This window comes from Botrytis deweyae, assembly GCF_014898535.1.
Source record: "Botrytis deweyae strain B1 chromosome Unknown BDEW_005, whole genome shotgun sequence".
Lineage (NCBI taxonomy): Eukaryota > Fungi > Ascomycota > Leotiomycetes > Helotiales > Sclerotiniaceae > Botrytis > Botrytis deweyae.
The window spans coordinates 1,445,620-1,465,483 of record NW_024066212.1 but is presented as its reverse complement, the minus strand read 5'-3'; the positions used below and the strand labels follow the sequence as shown (position 1 = coordinate 1,465,483).

Below are 19,864 nucleotides of genomic sequence, written 5' to 3'. Positions count from 1 at the left end.
CCAATTTCCCCAATTCCCCAATCACCCCAATCACCCCAACCACCCATCTACTATACATACCACCTCTTACCCATATCTTCCGTCATATCTTCGCCCCATATCTTCGCCCCTAGTTACATACTTACATACTTACATACTTATATATTTACATACTTGAATACTTACATACTTAGGGCCCGTTCGGATTGATTTTTTTAGGTAATGTAGACAATAAATATAGCCCAAATAAGCGTTTACCGAACACTAATATAGCCTACAAAATTATTTTAGATTTTATTGCTAATATAATACATTTACCGAACACTGATATTGAACTACAAAAAGCTATAAAATATTAATTAACAAATTTAAAAATTTGTATAATAAATTCGCTAAATCTGTAATACAAATTTGATTAGTATTTATTAATATACTATCACTCTACATTTTGTAGGCTTACAAATATGTATTTATATTCACAAAATATAAATATAGGCTATATTTTTAATTAACAAACCAACTAATCTTATTTTGATAATAAATTAAAAAAACGATTCGAACGAGCCCTTACTCACATATATACTCACATACATACTTATATACATACTCACATACATATTCACATACATACATACTCACATACATACTCATATATACTACAAACCCACCAACAGCTAACACTCAATACCCAATACCCAATACTCAACAAATCAACCCAAGCTAATTAGCTAACCTAGCCTACCCTAACCTAACCTTATATACATAACCTTATATATATAACCTTATATATATAACCTTATATATATAACCTTATCTACAACCTTAAACCTTAAACCCATATTATAAACCCATATTATAAACCCATATTACAAACCCATCCATATCATACAAATCACCATACAGATCACCATACAGATCACCATACAAATCATTATATAAATCACCATATAATACATTATTCAAATACACTCCTCAAATACACTACTCAAATACACTACTCAAATACACTACTCAAATACATTATTCAAATACACTACTCAAATGTACTACTCAAATACACTACTCAAATACACTACTCAAATACACTACTCAAATACACTACTCAAATACACTACTCAAATACACTACTCAAATACATTAGATATCTAGATAAACAAACCAGTAGAGAGAAAGCACTCACATCGATAAACAAACCAACAAACAAACAAACAAATTAATAAACAAACATCAAAATGTTTAAAATATATACAAGAATCCATGATTAAAAAGTAACTAAGTATCTAGGTATCTAATCCAATGCAATCCCATTCAATCCAATCCAATCCATTCAATCCAATCCATTCCATTCCATCCAATCCAATCCATTCCATCCCATCAATCAAAAGTCATATATACATACATACTCATACCACCCGATAAAATTTCCAATTCCAATTCCAATTCCAATTCCCATTCCCGCTCCTTAACACCTTGCTTGCTAAGGTACTGACTGATAAAGACGATGATGGATATAAATAAACAGAAACAAAAACAGAAACAGAAACAAAAAGAAAAACACAAAGTAAAAAGAACAATGACTGTAACGATGACAATGACGATAAATGAATGACCTGGCCTAGATATCCTATCCTATCCTATCCTATCCTGTTCCTTCCCTTACTACCATGGTATTTTAGAGGTATATATCTCATAATATACCAGAAATCCTACCCTTGCCCAACCGCTGGATATCAATCCCTACCCTCCCCCCTTCCCTTCTCTCCCATCCCATCCCCGAAACGATAAAAAAAACAAAAACGAACAAGAGTAAACTATACAAAAGAAAGAGAAATGTATCATCAAAGAATGAAAAGCTCATGCCACTAAATCCCCTCACATCCTCTCACAACCTCGACCAAACTTCTCAAAACCCATCCTTCCACTTCCTTTGCATTTCCATCCACATCCACACTTCCCTGCATACCCTTCAACAATTTGCCTATGCAATTCTTGAGATTGTATTCGATCTTCTTGTTTTGAGCGGCTCCTCCTCCCAGATTTCCATTGCGACGAATGGATGTTGAGGCGGAGAGACCGAGGGTTGAAGCTGCTTTGGCGGGGATACCAACGAGAGAAGTGTTATTGTATGTGTAAGATGAGAAGGTAGTATTGTGGAAAGAGGATTTGCGGAGACTGTGGGAAGCGGAGTGGGAATGTTTGATAGTGGTGGTACGGGCGAGAGGGGTACTGGGTGGAGGAGTAGAAGAGGATGGAAGCGATTGTAGGAAGATATAAGCGAGGATATGGGCGTAGAGAGCGGAGCGGAGGAAATCGGAAGAGACGGGGAAGATAGCGTGAAGAGGTTGGAGATTGGCGGCTGCGAGTTGGTAGGCGAAGGTGGGGAGGATGGGGGAGGGGCCTGCGCTGGTGGTGTTGGGTGTATCTGCGGGTGCGAGGGAGGAGAAGGAGAAATCGGGACTGAAGGGTGGAGTGACGGGTGGGGTGGTGGGAATGGAAAAGTTGAAGGATTTGGTCTCGGTTGGCGAGAGACAGATTGTTTGAGGACGATTGCGACGGTTGAGACCTTTTTGATGGGGAGGGATAAGTGTTGTGGTTGATGGTGCTGGTGGTGGTTGTTTTGATCGCTGAAATGATTTGAAAGACGCAGTTGATGTAGCTTTAAGGTGTGAACGAATGGATGATATACATGGAGTATCAGCTAATAACATTTTTGTAGGAAAGTTCGAAGTGCATTCTTCGATTGCGGCTACGATATCAAGTATCGTATCTGGAGAGGCAGGTGTTGGAGAAAGATCTGCTGGTGAACGAGAGATTTTTCGTTGACTAAAGTTAGAAAATTTGTGCGATTCTGGCTCGTCAGGTGAAGTTGGAGGACTGGACATGGCTAGATCATCCATTGGGCATGTCTCGATCGGAGAACGAGAGGTTAATCTTCGAAGAGCAGATGAATCGGAATGTTTTAAGATTCCGACTGGTGTTGTTCTTTCTGGAATAGTAATGGACAAGCTTTGAGTTTTTTTATGATTCACGTGAATAACTTGTGCTTTAGCTGGTGCAAGAGCTGTTGCGCATGCCTAGATAATGTTAGTATTCGTCAAGTTGATTGCAATGAATAACTTACGAAAAAGTCATCAGATTCATCATCTGAACTCTCACACATGCTACTTTCACTATCGTCGAGCCATTCTTCAATATCCAAAGTCGACAGTCTAGGAGCGGTCCGGCGTTTGGTTTTGGAACCAGCAAACCACGAGGATTCAGATTGTTCACCTTCTTCAGCATCTTCATTTTCTTCGCCCAAACATTTGAAAGACAACTCTGAATCTGCTCGATGACGTCTTCTTGGGGACATAGGTGATAATGTCGCACTTTGTGTTTCATGTGTGTCATGATTTGAATCATCCCAACCGCAGCCTTTGCTTGAACTCGAATCACTCAATCCTTCATACGCATCGATGATACTAGATGTAGTACATTCGATCTCATCCCACCTAGTACAACTCTCTTGATAAAGAGGACTCCCGATCAACGGCGAACCATCTGTTGAAATAATGGGAGTGTCTCGATATTTCTCTGGTCGGATGGCTAACAGCGATGTACCGTGTAATCTCCGTTGCGATATATTTCCCAGATCCGATAAGTCTCCCAAACGCTCTAGTTGTCCAAAAGTTGACCTCTTGGATGGTGTTGATACAGAGTGTGAATCTGAATCTTCCGAATCTTCTGAAAGTGGTGGAGTGGCAAGTCTGAGGGGTAACAGTCGTTTCATACCCGACACTGCTCTTTTAGATGTATGTGCAGATGAAGGTCTCAACAAAGCCGAAGTGGGATTTGCTTGCTTAAACATGGTGGTGTGCAAACTCGGGAGAGAAGCTCTCGTAGAAAGTGTTCGTGATTCCGTATATTCATTTTCATGGTGGGCAAAGGGTGGGTTGGAGGGTGCTTGATATGTTTTGCGCAGGACGTGTACCTTGGGCAGAATGGACGAAGTAGATTTTTGATAAGTATGGGTTTGTCTTTGACTGATGTTTTGAGTGGTTGATGAACCCATGGTGATGTTTTAAAAGGAGTGACTCTGATTGGTGTATGTATCACTCAATCAATTAAAAAGGTCTAAGGAGTGTGTATTGTATACAACAGTGTAGATTAAAAGATGATGATGAAAAACGATATCATATTATAGTCTGATGGCAATGCGATGAGATGATGGAAGTGTTTATATGATCTTCCTTTCTCCGGGGTAGAAATCATCGAAAAACAAAGCAAGGTAAATTATGTGGAACCTTATGACCTCCCCCTTGGGATGATTTGTACCGGGGATTGAAGATCATGGATCTTTGGATTTCCCTGTCGATGATTTTTTATATTTTTTGACATGCCGTGCATTTTGGATACCTAGGAACCAACAGGAGCCCGAGAATGAGGTAAAGCATGGCAAAAGTAAAAACAGACGACTTTGTTCTTTTTGGTGTTGACCCATGGATGGATGTCGGTACAGAGCTAGGTAAGACATGGTAAATAATAGATGATAAAAAATAAAAAAATAATAAAAAATAGATGATCAATAATAAACGATAAACGATAAACGATAAACAATAAAAAATAAAAAAATAATAAATAATAAATAACCACAATAAATAACAATAAATAATAAATAAATAACAAATAACAAATGCCCTTTTGAGTATTTCCTACTAAATTTGTACCTGTCCACCTACCCACCTACCCACTCACCCACTCACCCACCCACCTAGCCGTCGAGCCATCACAACCACAACATTCAAATTCGTGGTCTGTGTTATGTACTGGGGTAAAAGTGGAATCATCTACTTATAAATGACCCGGCCATGGCTTTCGTCTCTCTAGGCGTCATTGTTTTGTTTATAGACCAGGGGGCACCAAAGGAGAAGGGGTATACTCGTACATACAAGGTTAATAAAGCTCAAGGGTTAAATCTCTAGGGTACATCTCGAGGGTAAACTCCTAGGGTAAAGCTCTGGGAACGAATGGATCGTGTGTGTTTGAATGAATGCTGGTGATAATCTTACAAGAGCTAAGGAAAGACCCGGTAGTTGAGACACAAATAACTTAAAGCGAATTAGGCAGAATGTAACGAAAGAGATCCAACATACGTTCGTCAGAACTTAGAAGTATATCCTGCCTTTTGCTTTTTGGGGCCTCACTCGGGACATGGTAGATCATTCCACATGGGCGTGCATAAGGGGAGAAGTGCATGATTATGTGCCTGAGTATAAGGCGAATGTGAGGGTAGGACAGGATTGCGATTGGGCGAATGATGAGGTTTGAAGGAAATTGAAAGGGCAGATCATACTTCCTTTTTTCATCGACTGCGTACACGTTGAAGGAAGATGAGGTTGATTATGGGGGCAAGCCCCCAAACCCCCGTCCTCGCTGCGCTCGAGAATATCGGACGGAAAGTTTATCAAGATCGAGGAGATGAGTTCGAGCGCAACAAACTATGGGGGTTTGAGGATTTGCCCTATTCATAGTAGTATGAAATGGTATGTGATGATATGTAATGGTATAGTGATATGTAATCGCGGTTGTGAATATAAATTTGTTCGAATAAGCTTTTGCTTAGTAGAAACTAGGTTTGGTTAATGAAGGTTGTTTGTTCTTTCTACATACCTACGCACAGAACATTCATTCTGTGAATCTCTCCCTTCCCCTACCCATGATCCCGTCTGTGGTATATGTTTGATCGTGGTATATGTTTTTGATGCTCCTTTCGGTCTGGGGAATCAAGATGGCTTCGATGAGATTGGGTCGTGGCATGATGACTGATGTTTCATGGATAATATGTAAAAGATGTGTGACTGGCCATGGGTGACAATGATGAGAAGAAGCAGAAGAAGTCTTTTGGAAGAAATAAGTGGAGAATCCTACCCAGGTGGATGCTCACTGCCCACCTGCTCACTGCCCAGGTAATTTCGTCGAGTGGATTCATTACACTTTTCCAGCTGGTCATGTGTAACAAACGGATTTGCAAGTTACCTACCACCACTTGGGCCAGTATAGGACGCTGGCCACCCTTCAAAAAAGTTCAGCCTCACTAGTTGGCTCGTTTGTTCGTCTGTTCAATCTAATGATTACATTCAATCACATACATAGTGGGGATCCAATCACATATTCATCATATTCATCACGTACTAGCAACCAGCTGCTAGATACTAGCGACGACTCCGTGGATACCAGACACCAGACACCAGACACCAGCGACCAGCGACCAGCGACCAGCTACCAGCGACCAGCTCCCAGCTCCTAGACATTACATTGTTCAACAAAAGCTCCGTTCGTTTGACTTTTATAGCTCATTTAATCCTCAAGCCCTGCTATACTGCAATAGCCCTGTGGAAAAAGGTAAAGCCCGAAGCCGAAAGTGTAATGGATCCCCGATGATGATTTTATTGGTCCATGACGCGAAAATTAAAGGACTAGATGGACTGGGTCTTCTCAATTAGTCCTCAATTTTATACCCAAGCTGTAAGGTTAACTTTTGGTCGGGGGGAACAAGGTATTCAAACTCAATTCGCTTCTGTTGCCCTATTCACGATAGCTGCGCCCTCTGGCTGCGGTGGAGCTGGGTGACTGGGTCCAACCGTCAACTTACTTTACTGTCCTTTGCTATATTGGGTTATAAAGTTGTCCGATGTACGAAAGCGACAAGTATCTGGAGAAAGAAGAAAGTACCTAGTATGCTTTGGTCGGTAATGAACGCATCGTGACAAGGGAATGAATAAATTAATGAATGTATAAATGGAATTAACGAGAGGATCTTAATGTCATTTTATTCTTATTCTGAAAGAAGAAATGCCAATAGAATGAATGATATTAAGAGGATAACCCTCAACTCTCCTCCACCTCGAATAAATCACCAATGAGACCTCGGGATGTAAAGATAGATTCTACCATGTTGAAAAGAATGGGCCAACCAGCCAACCAGCCAACCAGCCAAACAACCAGACAACCAGACAGCTAAGCTTTTGGTACCTAAAATCGAGAAATGTCCCAGGAGGGCGATAATTGGCGCGAATGATTGGAGAAAGGGGGGAACAGAAAAAAGGAAAGGGCATTTCCGAGATCAAGAAACGAGAAATGTCTCGATTCGGTACCTGGATACTGATGAGTTCCTCCATGTTTGGTGTTTAGTGTTATCAAAGTACAGATGATATTTTGATCTCAGCTTTTTGAATCGCTTTACATCATACGGGTTGGCTTGTTTGCTTGTTGCTTGTTTGCCTGTCTGCGTGCTTGATTAGTCGACGGCGACGACCTGACCCATCGTGCCATCATCGACTCATCACTTGCTAGACCAGTAGGAGAGTAGTCTAATCGAGTTGAGTAACAAGGTCCATGATACCCATGAGATCCATAAGTTTCTCTGGGAGTAATAATTGACAGATCGTTTGACAGATCCAGACTAAGAAGTGAGACATCCAGGATGTGAAGAGGTGCTCATGCCTCATCCAATTATTCGGAAATGCCTTTCTTCCGTATTCGTTGCGTTACTTTTGACTCAAATGATGATATCCGCATTTGCCATTCACCGAGCATGGACGATGTTGATCGTTTTCCCAGAATCTGGTTGAACTTCGAAGTCTGGCTGAGCACGCTGGCGTCTCCACGGTTGCATTGGAATATCCAGGGCGACCAGGGCGGCGACCAGGGCGAGAACTGGGACACGCATCCAATGGAGTAGTTTCGGGGGCAGGTCACTGGAGTCACTGGAGTCAATGGAGTTCATTAAGATTGTCATTCTACCAGATAAAGTCACGATACGCGAAGAAAATGGCGAGTCGATCCATTCAATCCTTCATCCTATTGATCCCATGGGTTTGGTTCTGCTGCCTCAGATCTACTTCCTTTTCCCTCCTTCCTCCACTGTCAGCCTCGATGGGCATCACTTCATCCACACACCAATACCATGCATGACCAATACCGAGCCCAATACATGACCCCCATCCCATACGCAGATTGATTCATGATCTTCCTTCGTCCCCATGTTAACCAATCGACTGGGAATTCGGGATCGGAACTGACGTCGATATAGTAGATATTGATATTGGTATTGATAATCAGGTATCGACATTGGCATTGTCATTGGCATTAAGATTAAATCCCGACAAAAAAAAATGAGGAAACCTTCCCCCTTCCCCCTTCCCCCTTCCCACTCCCCCTCCCTCTCCCTCTCCCCTTGCCCTTGAACGGATATCTCGTCCCCGATTCTATTTTAGGATTCATCAGGTTCTGCAGCCTCTTTTACCCTTTAGTAGCTTTCTGCAGCCTCCTGCAGCCTCCTGCAGCCTTCTCATGCTTCTCGTGCTTCTCTCGCCTCTGATTGGTTCAATACACATTTACCCCAGAAACATCAAATTTAATCTTCATTATGCAAATTTTCATTCTCATGCCTTTCTCCAGCAAATTCGAAAACATCTACGACACCACCACAGATCAAAGACGGTTCAATCCGTCCCATCTCTTCCCTTGTTGATTTGTCAATCAATTACAATCCAACAAATTGCAAGCCCGCCAGGAACAACAGGAAAAGGAAAAGGAAAAACAAAAATTTACACATTTTGGCGCCCGTTCCGTTGAACTATACTGGTTGGCTGGCAACTGGCAATTGGCGATTGGCAACTGGTCACTGACTACTCGCACTGAATCCTAAATACCGAATACCACCTATCGACTACTGCTTCCTGCACTTCACCCAAAAAGGTGGCGTTGAAAACAATCCGACAGGTTAATACATTTCTACATTTGAATCTCCCCAGCTCATTCATCTTAAAACACGACGAATCTACGAGGGCAAGAGCTTCATACCCACAATTACCGGTGTCTCCGATAAGAAAGAATCGAAACACAAAATAAAATATCCATTTCATAATCTCCAGCACTCAATCTCAATCACTCAATCTCAATCACGAGTAATCAAATATCTTGTCAATCAATCGATCAGAGGAGAAGCATACACCCAGCGGCAATCATGTTGTCCGAACAATTCATCTCATCCATTCGAGCTCAGCCAAGAACTGCGAATACTGCCATCGCAAAGGATATCGGGATTTACATTCACACATTACATCCATCCCCGAAAATCGAATCAAATTTCAAGAAAAGTTCGACCGCAGTTAATGCCCTCGCGGCAAATTCAACTCACATTTTCGCGGCACAAGCTGATAAGGCGGTTGTTCATATTTACTCAAGGGAACGCGGGAATCAAGAGGCTTTAATTTCTTTTCCAGAAAGGTTACACACTTTGACTTTGGTCGGCGATGATCTTTTAGTACTGGGTACAGCCGAGGGGCGGGTCATACTATGGGAGGTGAGTTATTTCGCCCGTTCTATTATCTGCAGCTTACGTCGTGTCGTGTTGTGCCGTTTGGTATTGCTACCACATGGCTACATTGATGGCGACACGATGGCGAGTGCATGGAGTCATTTGTGTTAATTCTTTCTGGGTCTAGGTCTGCACAGGTAGACAAGTCTCAACATCAGCTGCACATCTACAACCCGTTTCATGTATGGCCTCAACTTCAACACACATCATTACGGGTTCCGAAGATTCAAATCTCCACGTTTGGTCAATTCCACAACTTTTATCATTACATACAAATACGAATGAACCGCATGAGCCCATTCGAACCTTGTCAAACCATCGAGCCGCCATAACTTCCATCGTCATGGGTCATAGTTCCAGTACATCAAATATATGCATATCTGCGAGTAAGGACAATTCAATAATTGTTTGGAATTACCACACGGGTGATCTTCTAAGAACATTCCTACTCCCATCAACTCCATTATGCATGGCACTGGACCCATGCGATCGAGCTGTTTATACGGGTTTTGAAGATGGTTCATTACAAATGATTGAACTCATTCAACCAAATTCAGCAATCAATCCATTATATGATACCCGACTACAAAATACCCCAGTCCAAGTCAACTCGCCGGTTTGGTCCCCGCCATCAGAGAATCTTGGTGCTGTACATTGTTTAGGGCTGAGTTATGATGGAACAAGTTTGTTTTCGGGACATTCTTCTGGAAAGATTGCCCACTGGGATACTGGAAGACGTGCTTTCTTGGTAGAACTTTCGGATTCGAATGCTCCCGTGACAAACCTTGTTATGCAATCTCCTTTTCCAAAGACACCAAAGACAAAATCAATAAACGTAGTTAAGCCTAAATTGGCCGAGGGTAATTATGCATTCACAGCTCAACTGAATGGTACCAAAAAGTCAACGACGTTTGATCAAGCCATGGAGTATCAAGGATTTCCTAAGGGTATGCTAGAGAAAGCATTACTTGATTTTGCTCAACCTCAAATTACAGCTACATCTTCGTCTTCATCTCCGTCCTCCAGCGAGGAAGAAAAGTTGCGAAAAGAAAACGCGGAATTATGGAAGGTTATTAATGAGCAACGTGCTCTTCAGAAGAAAACCTTTGAGAAGTATTCCGAATTAAAAACTGGTGGTGTTTGAACTTTGAATCTTGATTGTTTCAAAATTCAATACTTTTAGTGGTTTGAAGTCCGTGTTGTTGTTACAAGCTTTTAGTATCCACTGATCTCGAACTCACCACGTCAGCTTATTGGTACAATGAATTATTGATACAAGAAGAGAATCCACTATCTCATCAATTCATTCCATCTCTGGTAACGATCATTTCGCAAGCTCTTCCTGGGATCATTATTAGATCCGTGCAAGTCAATGGTTTGATCTTGACCATGAAGATATCCTCATCAGCCTCACCCAAGACCTTGGATCTCTTGGATCTTAGAGGATTTGGTGCATTGCACGTGTAAGACATGGTTACCACGCGAAGGTTGGAAACCGTTTCTGTATGGACTTTTACCAAATGTTCGTCCATCTCGAAAGTCTAAGCTTTTGCTTGTCTTTCTATTGGTCTTGAGCTTTCTGTTCAAAACTTCGAATCCATATTGCATCTTCAAAAGGGTCACTGATATCCGTGGAAGCCTTATATGATGTGGGTATGGCATACAGTGCGGAAGAGTTTAATCATTTGGTTTGTATCTATAATAAGAACAATGCACTTTCGATGATTATCGAATTCATCCATAGTTTCAGTACCCGGAATTTTTAGCCAATGCAAACACTAGCGTAACAATATTTTTCTGAATCAATGAATGTGCTGTGGTGATACTTGTGAATAAACTTACTTTTGTCTTTTTCGATTTTTTTTTTTTTTTTTTTTTTTTTTTTTTTGGGTAGGCAGATGCTCTGGGTTTAGCATCCAAGGGAAATAATGAGGTTTCATTTTGGGATTGGGATGTGTGTGTTCGCTACCCTGGTGGTAGCGATTTGTGCATCGCCGGTTTCGTCGGAGGGAACGATGATGTTGGTTGGGAGTGAGGGTGGAAAGGGGAATGGGAAGGGGGAGGGGATGACTTTTTATGGATCGAGTGGGAGGAGTGTTGGTGGGGTTGGAGGGAGAGCTGTGGATGGGGTGGATGGTGGGAGGAGAGAGACAGAGGTAGAGACAGCGAAAAGGAAGGAGGGGAAAGAGAAAGTCAAAAGAAGGAAAGAAAAACTGCATGTTGTGCATGAAAAGAGATCCTCCCCGCCTCCCAAATGGAAAAGATCCGCACGTCTCCATCCTCAAGCCGTTCTCCCCGTCCGCATAGGTCTCACGCAACAAAACCTCCACCGCGCCGAGGAATTCCTAAATGAAGTCTCGCATCCCGAATCGCCGCTCTACGGTCAACATTGGAGCGCATCCAAAATCGCAGATATGTTTGCTCCGTCGCAGGAAACAGTGGATGCGGTGCGAGCTTGGCTACATGAGGCGGGGATTGCACCGGAGAGGGTGAAGGTTAGTAAGGGGGGATCGTGGATTAGCTTTAATGCGACGACGGAGGAGGCGGAGGGGTTGTTGAGGACGAGGTATTTTGTTTGGGAACATGAGGAGGGGGGGAGGCATGTCGCGTGTGGGGAGTATAGTGTACCGAGTGGGGTGAGCGCGCATGTGGATTTTGTGACGCCGGGGGTGGCGTTTGATGGGAGGGTTGGGGGTGGAGGGGGAAGGAAGCAAGTGAGGCAGGAGAGAAATTTGCCGGAGCCGTTGAAAGCGTTGAATAGGAGGGCGGAGGAGGTGAGGAGGAGGAAGAGGGATGGGATGGGTGCTGGAATCGGAATGGGTGTTGGGGATACAAAACCTGTTGGGAAAATGGGAAGTCCCGAAGATGCGTCGAATCCTAAACAAGGAGCCGATGTCAAGAATGCTCTCATGACGCTCGCGAATTGCGATACTATGATCACAACCGCCTGTCTCCAGGCCCTTTACAATTTCCCCCCGGGCTCAAAATCCGCGACGAATAATACGCTGGGTGTAGTCGAATATACACCGCAGGCATTCCTCCAAACAGATCTAAATATGTGGTTTGACCAATTCTCACCCAATCAAGCGAATAAAGTACCGATTGTCGATTTGATCGATGGAGCCGTCGTGCAGCAAACCAACCAATCTTTCGCCTTCAACGGTGAAAGTGCACTCGATCTCGAATTTGCCATGGCGCTCATAAATCCGCAACAAGTGACCGTCTTCCAAGTCGGCGATCTAGTCGAGGGAGGAAGTTTTAACAATTTCCTCGAAGCGATCGATGCCTCCTACTGCACAGCCGAAGGCGGCGACTCCAAAGATCCCAACGTCGATGGCCAATACCCGGATACCAAACCCGGGGGTTTCCCCGGCGAACTCCAATGCGGCCGCTATCAAAGCACCAAAGTGATTTCGACGTCGTATTCCGCCAACGAAGCGGACCTCGGCGCGAAATACGAAATGCGTCAGTGCAACGAGTACATGAAACTCGGGCTCCAGGGCGTCTCGGTGCTGTACTCCTCGGGCGATTTCGGCGTCGCGGGAAATGGGGGCCAGTGCATTGATTCGACGACAGGCGCGTATAATAACGGGACGTCCGGGCTGTTCAACCCCAGTTTTCCCGGCACGTGTCCGTATGTGACGAGTGTGGGCGCGACGCAGATTCTCAACGGCAGCACGGTGCATAGTCCCGAGAGCGCGGCGTCCAAGGTCATTTTCAGCGGTGGGGGGTTCTCGAATGTTTTCCCGCTGCCGGAGTATCAGAAAGAGGTCATGGCGGCTTACTATGCGCAGTCGGCGCCGGGGTATGGGGCGGAGCGATACAATAATTCGCGAATGGTGCGCGGGTATCCGGATGTGAGTGCCAACGGGGTGAACTATGTGACGGCGGTGAATGGACAGTTTTCGCTCGCGTTTGGCACGAGCGCGAGTTGTCCGGCGTTTGCGGCGCTGCTGAATCTGGTGAATGAGGAGAGGATTGCCGGGGGGAAGAGCACGGTGGGGTTTGTCAATCCGGTGTTGTATGCCAATCGGGCGGCGATGAATGATATTACGAGTGGCAAGAATCCGGGGTGTGGCACGGATGGGTTTGAGGCGGTGGAGGGGTGGGATCCGGTGACGGGGTTGGGGACGCCGGATTATGGGAAGTTGGTGAAGGTTTTTATGGGGTTGCCTTAGTGGGGGAGGGAGGAGGGGAGGAGGGGAGGAGGGGAGGAGGGGAGGAGGGGAGGAGGGGAGGAGGGGAGGAGGGGAGGAGGGGAGGAGGGGAGGAGGGGAGGAAGGGAGGAAGGGAGGAGGGGTATGGGATGAGGGGAGGGGGGGTGAGGTGAGGTGTTTAGAATCAGGTACGGATGGATGGGTATGTTGGATGTTTAATTTACCTATCTAATCTATCTACCTATTTGCCTTTCTATCTACCTTTCTATCCATCCATCCAACTCCATTCATTCATCTCCAACCCCCTCCTACTAGGTACAGAGCAGAATTAATATTAACATCAATATCACTATTATTATCACTCCTACATAGAAAATTGCTATATTAGGAAATCGCGTGATGGGGAAAAGTACTGATTGGTTTGGTCTGGTTAGATGGGATTTGGTTTGGTTGAGTGTAGTTTTATTTAGGGGGTTTGGAGTTTGATTCGAGATTTGAGATTTGAGATTTGAGATTTTATATGATATATTATATGTATATGTATGTATATGTATGTATATGTATGTATATGTATGTATATGTATGTATATGTATGTATATGTATGTATATGTATGTATATGTATGTATATGTATGTATATGTATGTATATGTATGTATATGTATGTATATGTATGTATATGTATGTATATGTATGTATTATAAATAGATATAAGAAGTATGATTTGATTTATTATTTGCTTTTTTGTGAGAGAGTATAGGGTTTGAGTATTTTGCTTTGCTTTACTTTACTTTGTATGAGTATACCAGGTATATTGGTATATTAGTATTAGGATTGTGTTTTGTTAGGTTGGATTGGATTAGATTGAGTTAGATCGGATTGAGCTTATTTATAATTTGAAAAAGGGAAGATTAAGATTTAGATATCGATCTTGATTTTGATTTTGGTTTGATAGATATAGAGAGAGAAAGGGAAAGAATAGAGAGAAAGAATAGAGAGAAAGAATAGAGAGAAAGAATAGAGAGAAAGAGTAGAGAGAAAGAATAGAGGGAAAGAATAGAGGGAAAGAATAGAGGGAAAGAATAGAGAGAAAGAATAGAGAGAATGTGTTATTAGGGCTTTAGAAATGATGTATTTGATTGTATAGCTATATATGAATATATAAGTGTGTTTTATGTGAGAAGCGATGGAAATGTATAAATGTGGAGTAAGATATTATATTTAAGTATTCTGTAGAGGAGAGTAGAGGAGAGTAGAGGAGAGTAGAGGAGAGTAGAGGATATAAATTCGAATTTTTTAAAATAAAATAATCTTATAATATAAAACAAGATATAATAAGATGAGATGAGATAAAAATAAATGTAAATAAACTCGGATGTAAATATGAATATGAACAAGAATATCGAATTGCTTAATTTTATACAAGTAAAGATCTTATATAATTTATTAGTTATTGATTTAAATAATAATAATTTTGATATTGAATACTTCAGTAAGTATAGAATCAGAGCCCCACTAGTACAAATGAGTACTATATAGCTCCCCTACATTTCAAGATCATAATAGGAATCTTACTTAAATCTTCCAATGTAATTCAGAATATATCAGGCTTCTAGGAAACATTTATAGTCTCTTCCTTCCTGAATTGTATAACCTCATCAACTTATATCGAATTTCAAGAAACTTCATTAAGGAAAGAATGATGTAAATATATCAGTCAATATATCTTCGACTTGCGAGGAGAGAGCTTAATTCCAATTCTATATCTTCCTCTTCCTCTTCCTAATAATTTGGATTATCAGGGAGTGAGCGGGCGCAATACGGAATTGTATTATATCGTATGAACCGTTATATAACCTTATACAAAACGATAATAAGAAAACAAGAGATGTACTTCGATCAGAAAATAATTCCCCCTTCCATTCGCATATACAATAAATGAACAAACTGATTAGAAAAACAATAAGTTCTTCCAACTTATAAACCTCGGAATAACATTAATCTATTCATACCTCAGGAGTGAAAGAAGAAAAAAAGAATACATCTAAATTTCAATCCCAAATCATCCTAACACTATCCCTCGACTCACCAACCAAAAAGACTTCGCTCTCATCACTTCAACTTAAATTCGAAATAACATTCATCTATCCACATCCCAGAAGTGAAAGGAAACCCCCTACCCCCCTCCCCCCTTTAACACCCATCTCGAATAATCCTCATACCACTCTCTCATATCTCTCAACACACCAAGCAGAAACAAAAACAAAAACAAACACACCTCCCTCATCCATTCATCATACAATCCCAGCCCAATCACCTCTCCTTTTCCATTCTTTTAAACTACAAGACAAGCCCTCAATCTACCTCAGACTTTTTGCCAATATATATTAACACCCGTCCCCCTGAAAACTCTCTTCAGAAAACCAGAAGAACCCATCTTATAAATACTCATTCGCCCTCTCCCTTTAATCCAACTCAACCCACAGCCGCACCTTAAAAACACCATAAGAATACAACTAATATAACGAATATAACAAAACACAACAACTCCACCCCCCCTATTCCCCCCTCCCATTCCATTCCATTCTATTCTCCAAAATCCTTAAATACACCCCCAATTACTTCATCTCCCATCTCCCATCTCCCAACCAAAACCCCACAGAATCCATCTCCCATCTTCCATCTCCCATCTCCCATCTCAATCACAACTCAACATAACACAACATAACACAACATAACACAACATAACACAACATAACCACAATATAACCCCTACACCACCAATACTCCATTCCATTTTCCTTACATACACTTTCTCACATCCTCACATCCACTTCCCCACCCTCTAGCCCTAGCCCTACCATCAACCTTCCCTCATTCCCCCAAATCCCCAAATCCCCCATCCCTCGTTCCCCCAAATCCCCAAATCCCCCTAGCCCTATCATCAATATCCCCTATCCCCTATTCCCTCCCCCTCCCCCCAGTCCCAAAACCTCAAATCAAATACCACATCATACATATCATAATAAAACACACCACACCACACCACACCACACCACAATAAAACAAAACAAACAAACAAAAAAAAATACAACAAAGAATAACTTCACCCAACCTACCTACCTACCCACCCACCTACCTACCTACCTACCTACCTACAAACAACACGAAATCGTTTTAAAATACTCTTCTCCACATAAGGTTACCGCACCAATCTCATCATCAAGAGCCCACCCCCACCCAACAACAGCACCCCTCCCCCCCCGTAAATACATTCCAGCATTCTAAGAAAGATTGCTCATAACTCAAATCACCAATATATCACTACCAAAACGCAAAAAAGCACATGGCACCACACCAAACACTTAATCAAAAAATCTATTCATCCAACTCAAAAGAACATACAATATCACGAATCCCATCTTTGGAATCTCCAGCTCATTTTAGAGAAAAATAAAAAATAAAAATAAATAATCACCCCCCTTTCGCCTGGTATATCCTACCTAAACCCTGTAAATGTTCCAACAAATTTAAATCATCGAGTCCCCAATCATCCGAAAATGCTCATTCCAAAACCTATATGAATTATTTTATGATGAATGTACCACCACGAAACTTATCTCCTTTACTTGTTTCGCCTAATCCCCACGCCAGCTCAGATTCCCGCATCCAATGCCCACGCAGCCAAGTTCTTATAGCAATTCAAAACCCCCTCATTCAGCAATCTCGGCCCCGGCATTGGAAAGTGATCAGATGGTCTTAATCGTGTACCATTTGCTACTATCGCGGCACTACCATCATAAAGTTCTGGATGCCGTTTAAAAAACGCCGAATCTAATTTGTACTGTGCCACGCCTTGATTCATTCCCAGAGCTACAAAAGTTGAGAGTGCCAGTTGCTTGGAGTTAAACAGAGCCGCGACATTCGGTGCTGGCAATGTTGCAAGCGGTTCCATAGTGAGACCCTGCAAGACATTTCCCTCTCGCATTTGCTTGTTGAGTTCGAAGCTAGCTCTACAAATCTCGTCCCATGAAACATTATCTTCGCTGGGGAACGCTGATTCTTTCGTTCCTCCCGACATTGATCGAACCAAATCCCAGACGCCGATGTTACCCGTTGCAGCACTAGTTCCCATCACCAGCTTAGACACGTCGGCTTCCACTACATAACTATTTCCAATTTCACAAATAATTTGATCCAGACATGGATTAGCTGAGTGGCAAAGGATAAGTTTGTCTCGTAACGATGGGAATGGTATCCAATCTATTATTGCTGGATGGGGAATGGACATTTGTATTTTCGTCGGGAGCCATGCTCCGTTGGTGACAAGGTCAGCGTATGTAGCAGCTGTTGGATTGACATGATATGTGATGACCTTAGTAATAGGTACATGAGCTTTAGTAGCACAATGCCAGGTTGTCATAATAGGCCATGATGCACAAATGAATGCCGATAGCATGATATATGCTGAATTCAAAATGCTGGTAATAATAAGCTCAGGTCGTATCAAATCGAGATCTTCCAAAGAATAATGTTCAAATGGGAGAGGAGCGCACCTTTCATTACTTCGAATCAGTGCTGTTGATTTGCTCAATCTTTGCCTCAAGACATTCTCGAACACGGTAATGTGATCTGAAAAGGCTGAATTTGTATGATTGACCTGTAGAGGTTGGTCTTGAGTAATCAGAGAATCATTTCCAAGATAACTATTATACTGAACTGTTCCCATCATTTGTTCATATGAGCTAGAGATAGTCAAATGTGTTGGGTTATAGATTTCACGTGCAGAAAATTGCGGCAAATCATTTGAAGCCAATCGTGGCAAACTGCTAGTGACCAGTGTCCCATTTTCGATATTGCCTTTGTCGTGAAGGTTTGATTGGGGTGCTCGCGGTTTCGGGGAGAGACGGAGAGTTTGTACATTTTGTGATGGGACATTTGCGGCGGGTATATCGGAGAAATCGTAAAAGTTAGAGCTCAATGATGGCTCATTATCAGGAGTCCATTCACTTTGTCTATTTTGTTCATTCTTGCCTTCATCTTGCGCAGGTGGTCCTTCGGGTTCGGCATCGTCACTATCATCGTTGGTGTGAGTTGTAGGTTCGATATCCAAGGGGGTTTTCTGTCCGGATTGACGTGTTAGTTACTTTGGTCATCATAATCAAGAAGTTTCCACAGGAAATGTACATGTGACGCGTTGAGGAGTGTGTTTGACTCAACCAGGTGAACCTACCTCGATTCCCAAAGCATATGCTACAGAATCCGCGAGAGCTTTCAATGTCACTTGAAAACTCTCTAGTTTCTTGTGACAATCGAGTAATTGACCACGCAGTATACTGTTTGTCTCTTCCAGCTTGGCATTCTGATCTGATTCGGGCTTGGAGGCCCATTCAAGCTTTTTCTCCAGATCTTTGATATACAACGATTGTCGAGCGCGAAAGGCTTTCTGCGAGAGACGGTTTCGTAATTTCCTGATTCCAATTAGTTGTTAGTCACTTGAGAGTCAGTTATGATAGCAATGTCCATGGTAGTGAGAGGAGACTGAAGGTTGATGGGTGATGGTTGGAAACAGAGTATTGCGGGAGGTTGAAATTGGGACAGTTGATGAAGGGGCTTGCTGCCAGGGCGGACCTTACCTATTTTCCGATGCCGCATTATTGACAGGTTCTACCCGAGCCTTCTTCGATGAAACTGCAGGTGCACAATGTTCAACCATGATATCGGGTGTACAGAACAGAATAATCAGGATAACAAGGCTTGAATTGGTATTGGACTTCCATAAATTTACTGCAATCGTATGGATCGTATACCGTGGGGTATCCGAGTCTCTAACATGGAGTATGGGGGAGTACTGTACAGTAGGTCGGTTGCATTCAACACCTGCAAGCTTTTAGTTTATGGATTATGGATTGTGGATGGTGCAATGGTGCAATGGATCGAATGAATCGAGTGATATGCGAAGAAAAATTTGGGGCAACAGTGCAACGACACCACCTTGATTCAATCGCAGATGGAGATATGGCTAGTAGGGATGTTTTTGACATTTGCCGGTTTAGTGACCGCAAGTCAAAAGATAGGCTTGCTCGAGCTGAAGACAATTCTGTGCACAGCAAAATCAAACACCTTTTGGGAAATTCAATTGTTAATCCTTTGGCTAATTTTCATCTATTTTTGTTCAGACAGGTTTATCCAAAAGCTTATGGTTTCATTATCCAAGGCTTGATATATCCCAAGAAACTCGTGACATTTATGTTATATACTCCGTATATAAATGTTTTCAACGGGCTGGTCGGCTTGCACAGAATTCCCGTTTCAGCTCAAGCCTTGTCACTTCGCCCCACGTCAGATTCATTCCCGATTATAACCAC

General features: G+C 42.5%; 5 protein-coding genes across 5 annotated transcripts; 3 read left to right on the top strand and 2 right to left on the bottom strand.

The window, feature by feature from the left end:
- Positions 1–1,841: 1,841 nt before the first annotated feature.
- EAE98_003095 (uncharacterized protein) lies at positions 1,842–4,030 on the bottom strand (the record flags this gene model as incomplete). The annotated part of the gene is made up of 2 exons (XM_038950715.1): positions 1,842–3,053; positions 3,101–4,030. The coding sequence occupies 2 exons, from the start codon at positions 4,028–4,030 to the stop codon at positions 1,842–1,844; spliced, it is 2,142 nt and encodes a 713-aa protein (XP_038813244.1).
- Positions 4,031–7,480: 3,450 nt separating this feature from the next.
- On the top strand, positions 7,481–7,699 carry EAE98_003094 (uncharacterized protein; the record flags this gene model as incomplete). The annotated part of the gene is made up of 1 exon (XM_038950714.1): positions 7,481–7,699. One exon carries the CDS (start codon positions 7,481–7,483, stop codon positions 7,697–7,699), a length of 219 nt encoding a protein of 72 aa, XP_038813243.1.
- A 1,287-nt stretch (positions 7,700–8,986) lies between these two features.
- Positions 8,987–10,484, top strand: EAE98_003093 (uncharacterized protein; the record flags this gene model as incomplete). Its single annotated transcript, XM_038950713.1, has 2 exons — positions 8,987–9,325; positions 9,468–10,484. 2 exons carry the CDS (start codon positions 8,987–8,989, stop codon positions 10,482–10,484), a joined length of 1,356 nt encoding a protein of 451 aa, XP_038813242.1.
- Positions 10,485–11,268: 784 nt separating this feature from the next.
- Positions 11,269–13,518, top strand: EAE98_003092 (uncharacterized protein; the record flags this gene model as incomplete). The annotated part of the gene is made up of 1 exon (XM_038950712.1): positions 11,269–13,518. The coding sequence occupies one exon, from the start codon at positions 11,269–11,271 to the stop codon at positions 13,516–13,518; it is 2,250 nt and encodes a 749-aa protein (XP_038813241.1).
- A 3,633-nt stretch (positions 13,519–17,151) lies between these two features.
- On the bottom strand, positions 17,152–19,212 carry EAE98_003091 (uncharacterized protein; the record flags this gene model as incomplete). Its single annotated transcript, XM_038950711.1, has 4 exons — positions 17,152–17,977; positions 18,053–18,618; positions 18,730–18,967; positions 19,133–19,212. 4 exons carry the CDS (start codon positions 19,210–19,212, stop codon positions 17,152–17,154), a joined length of 1,710 nt encoding a protein of 569 aa, XP_038813240.1.
- Between the last annotated feature and the right edge of the window lie 652 nt (positions 19,213–19,864).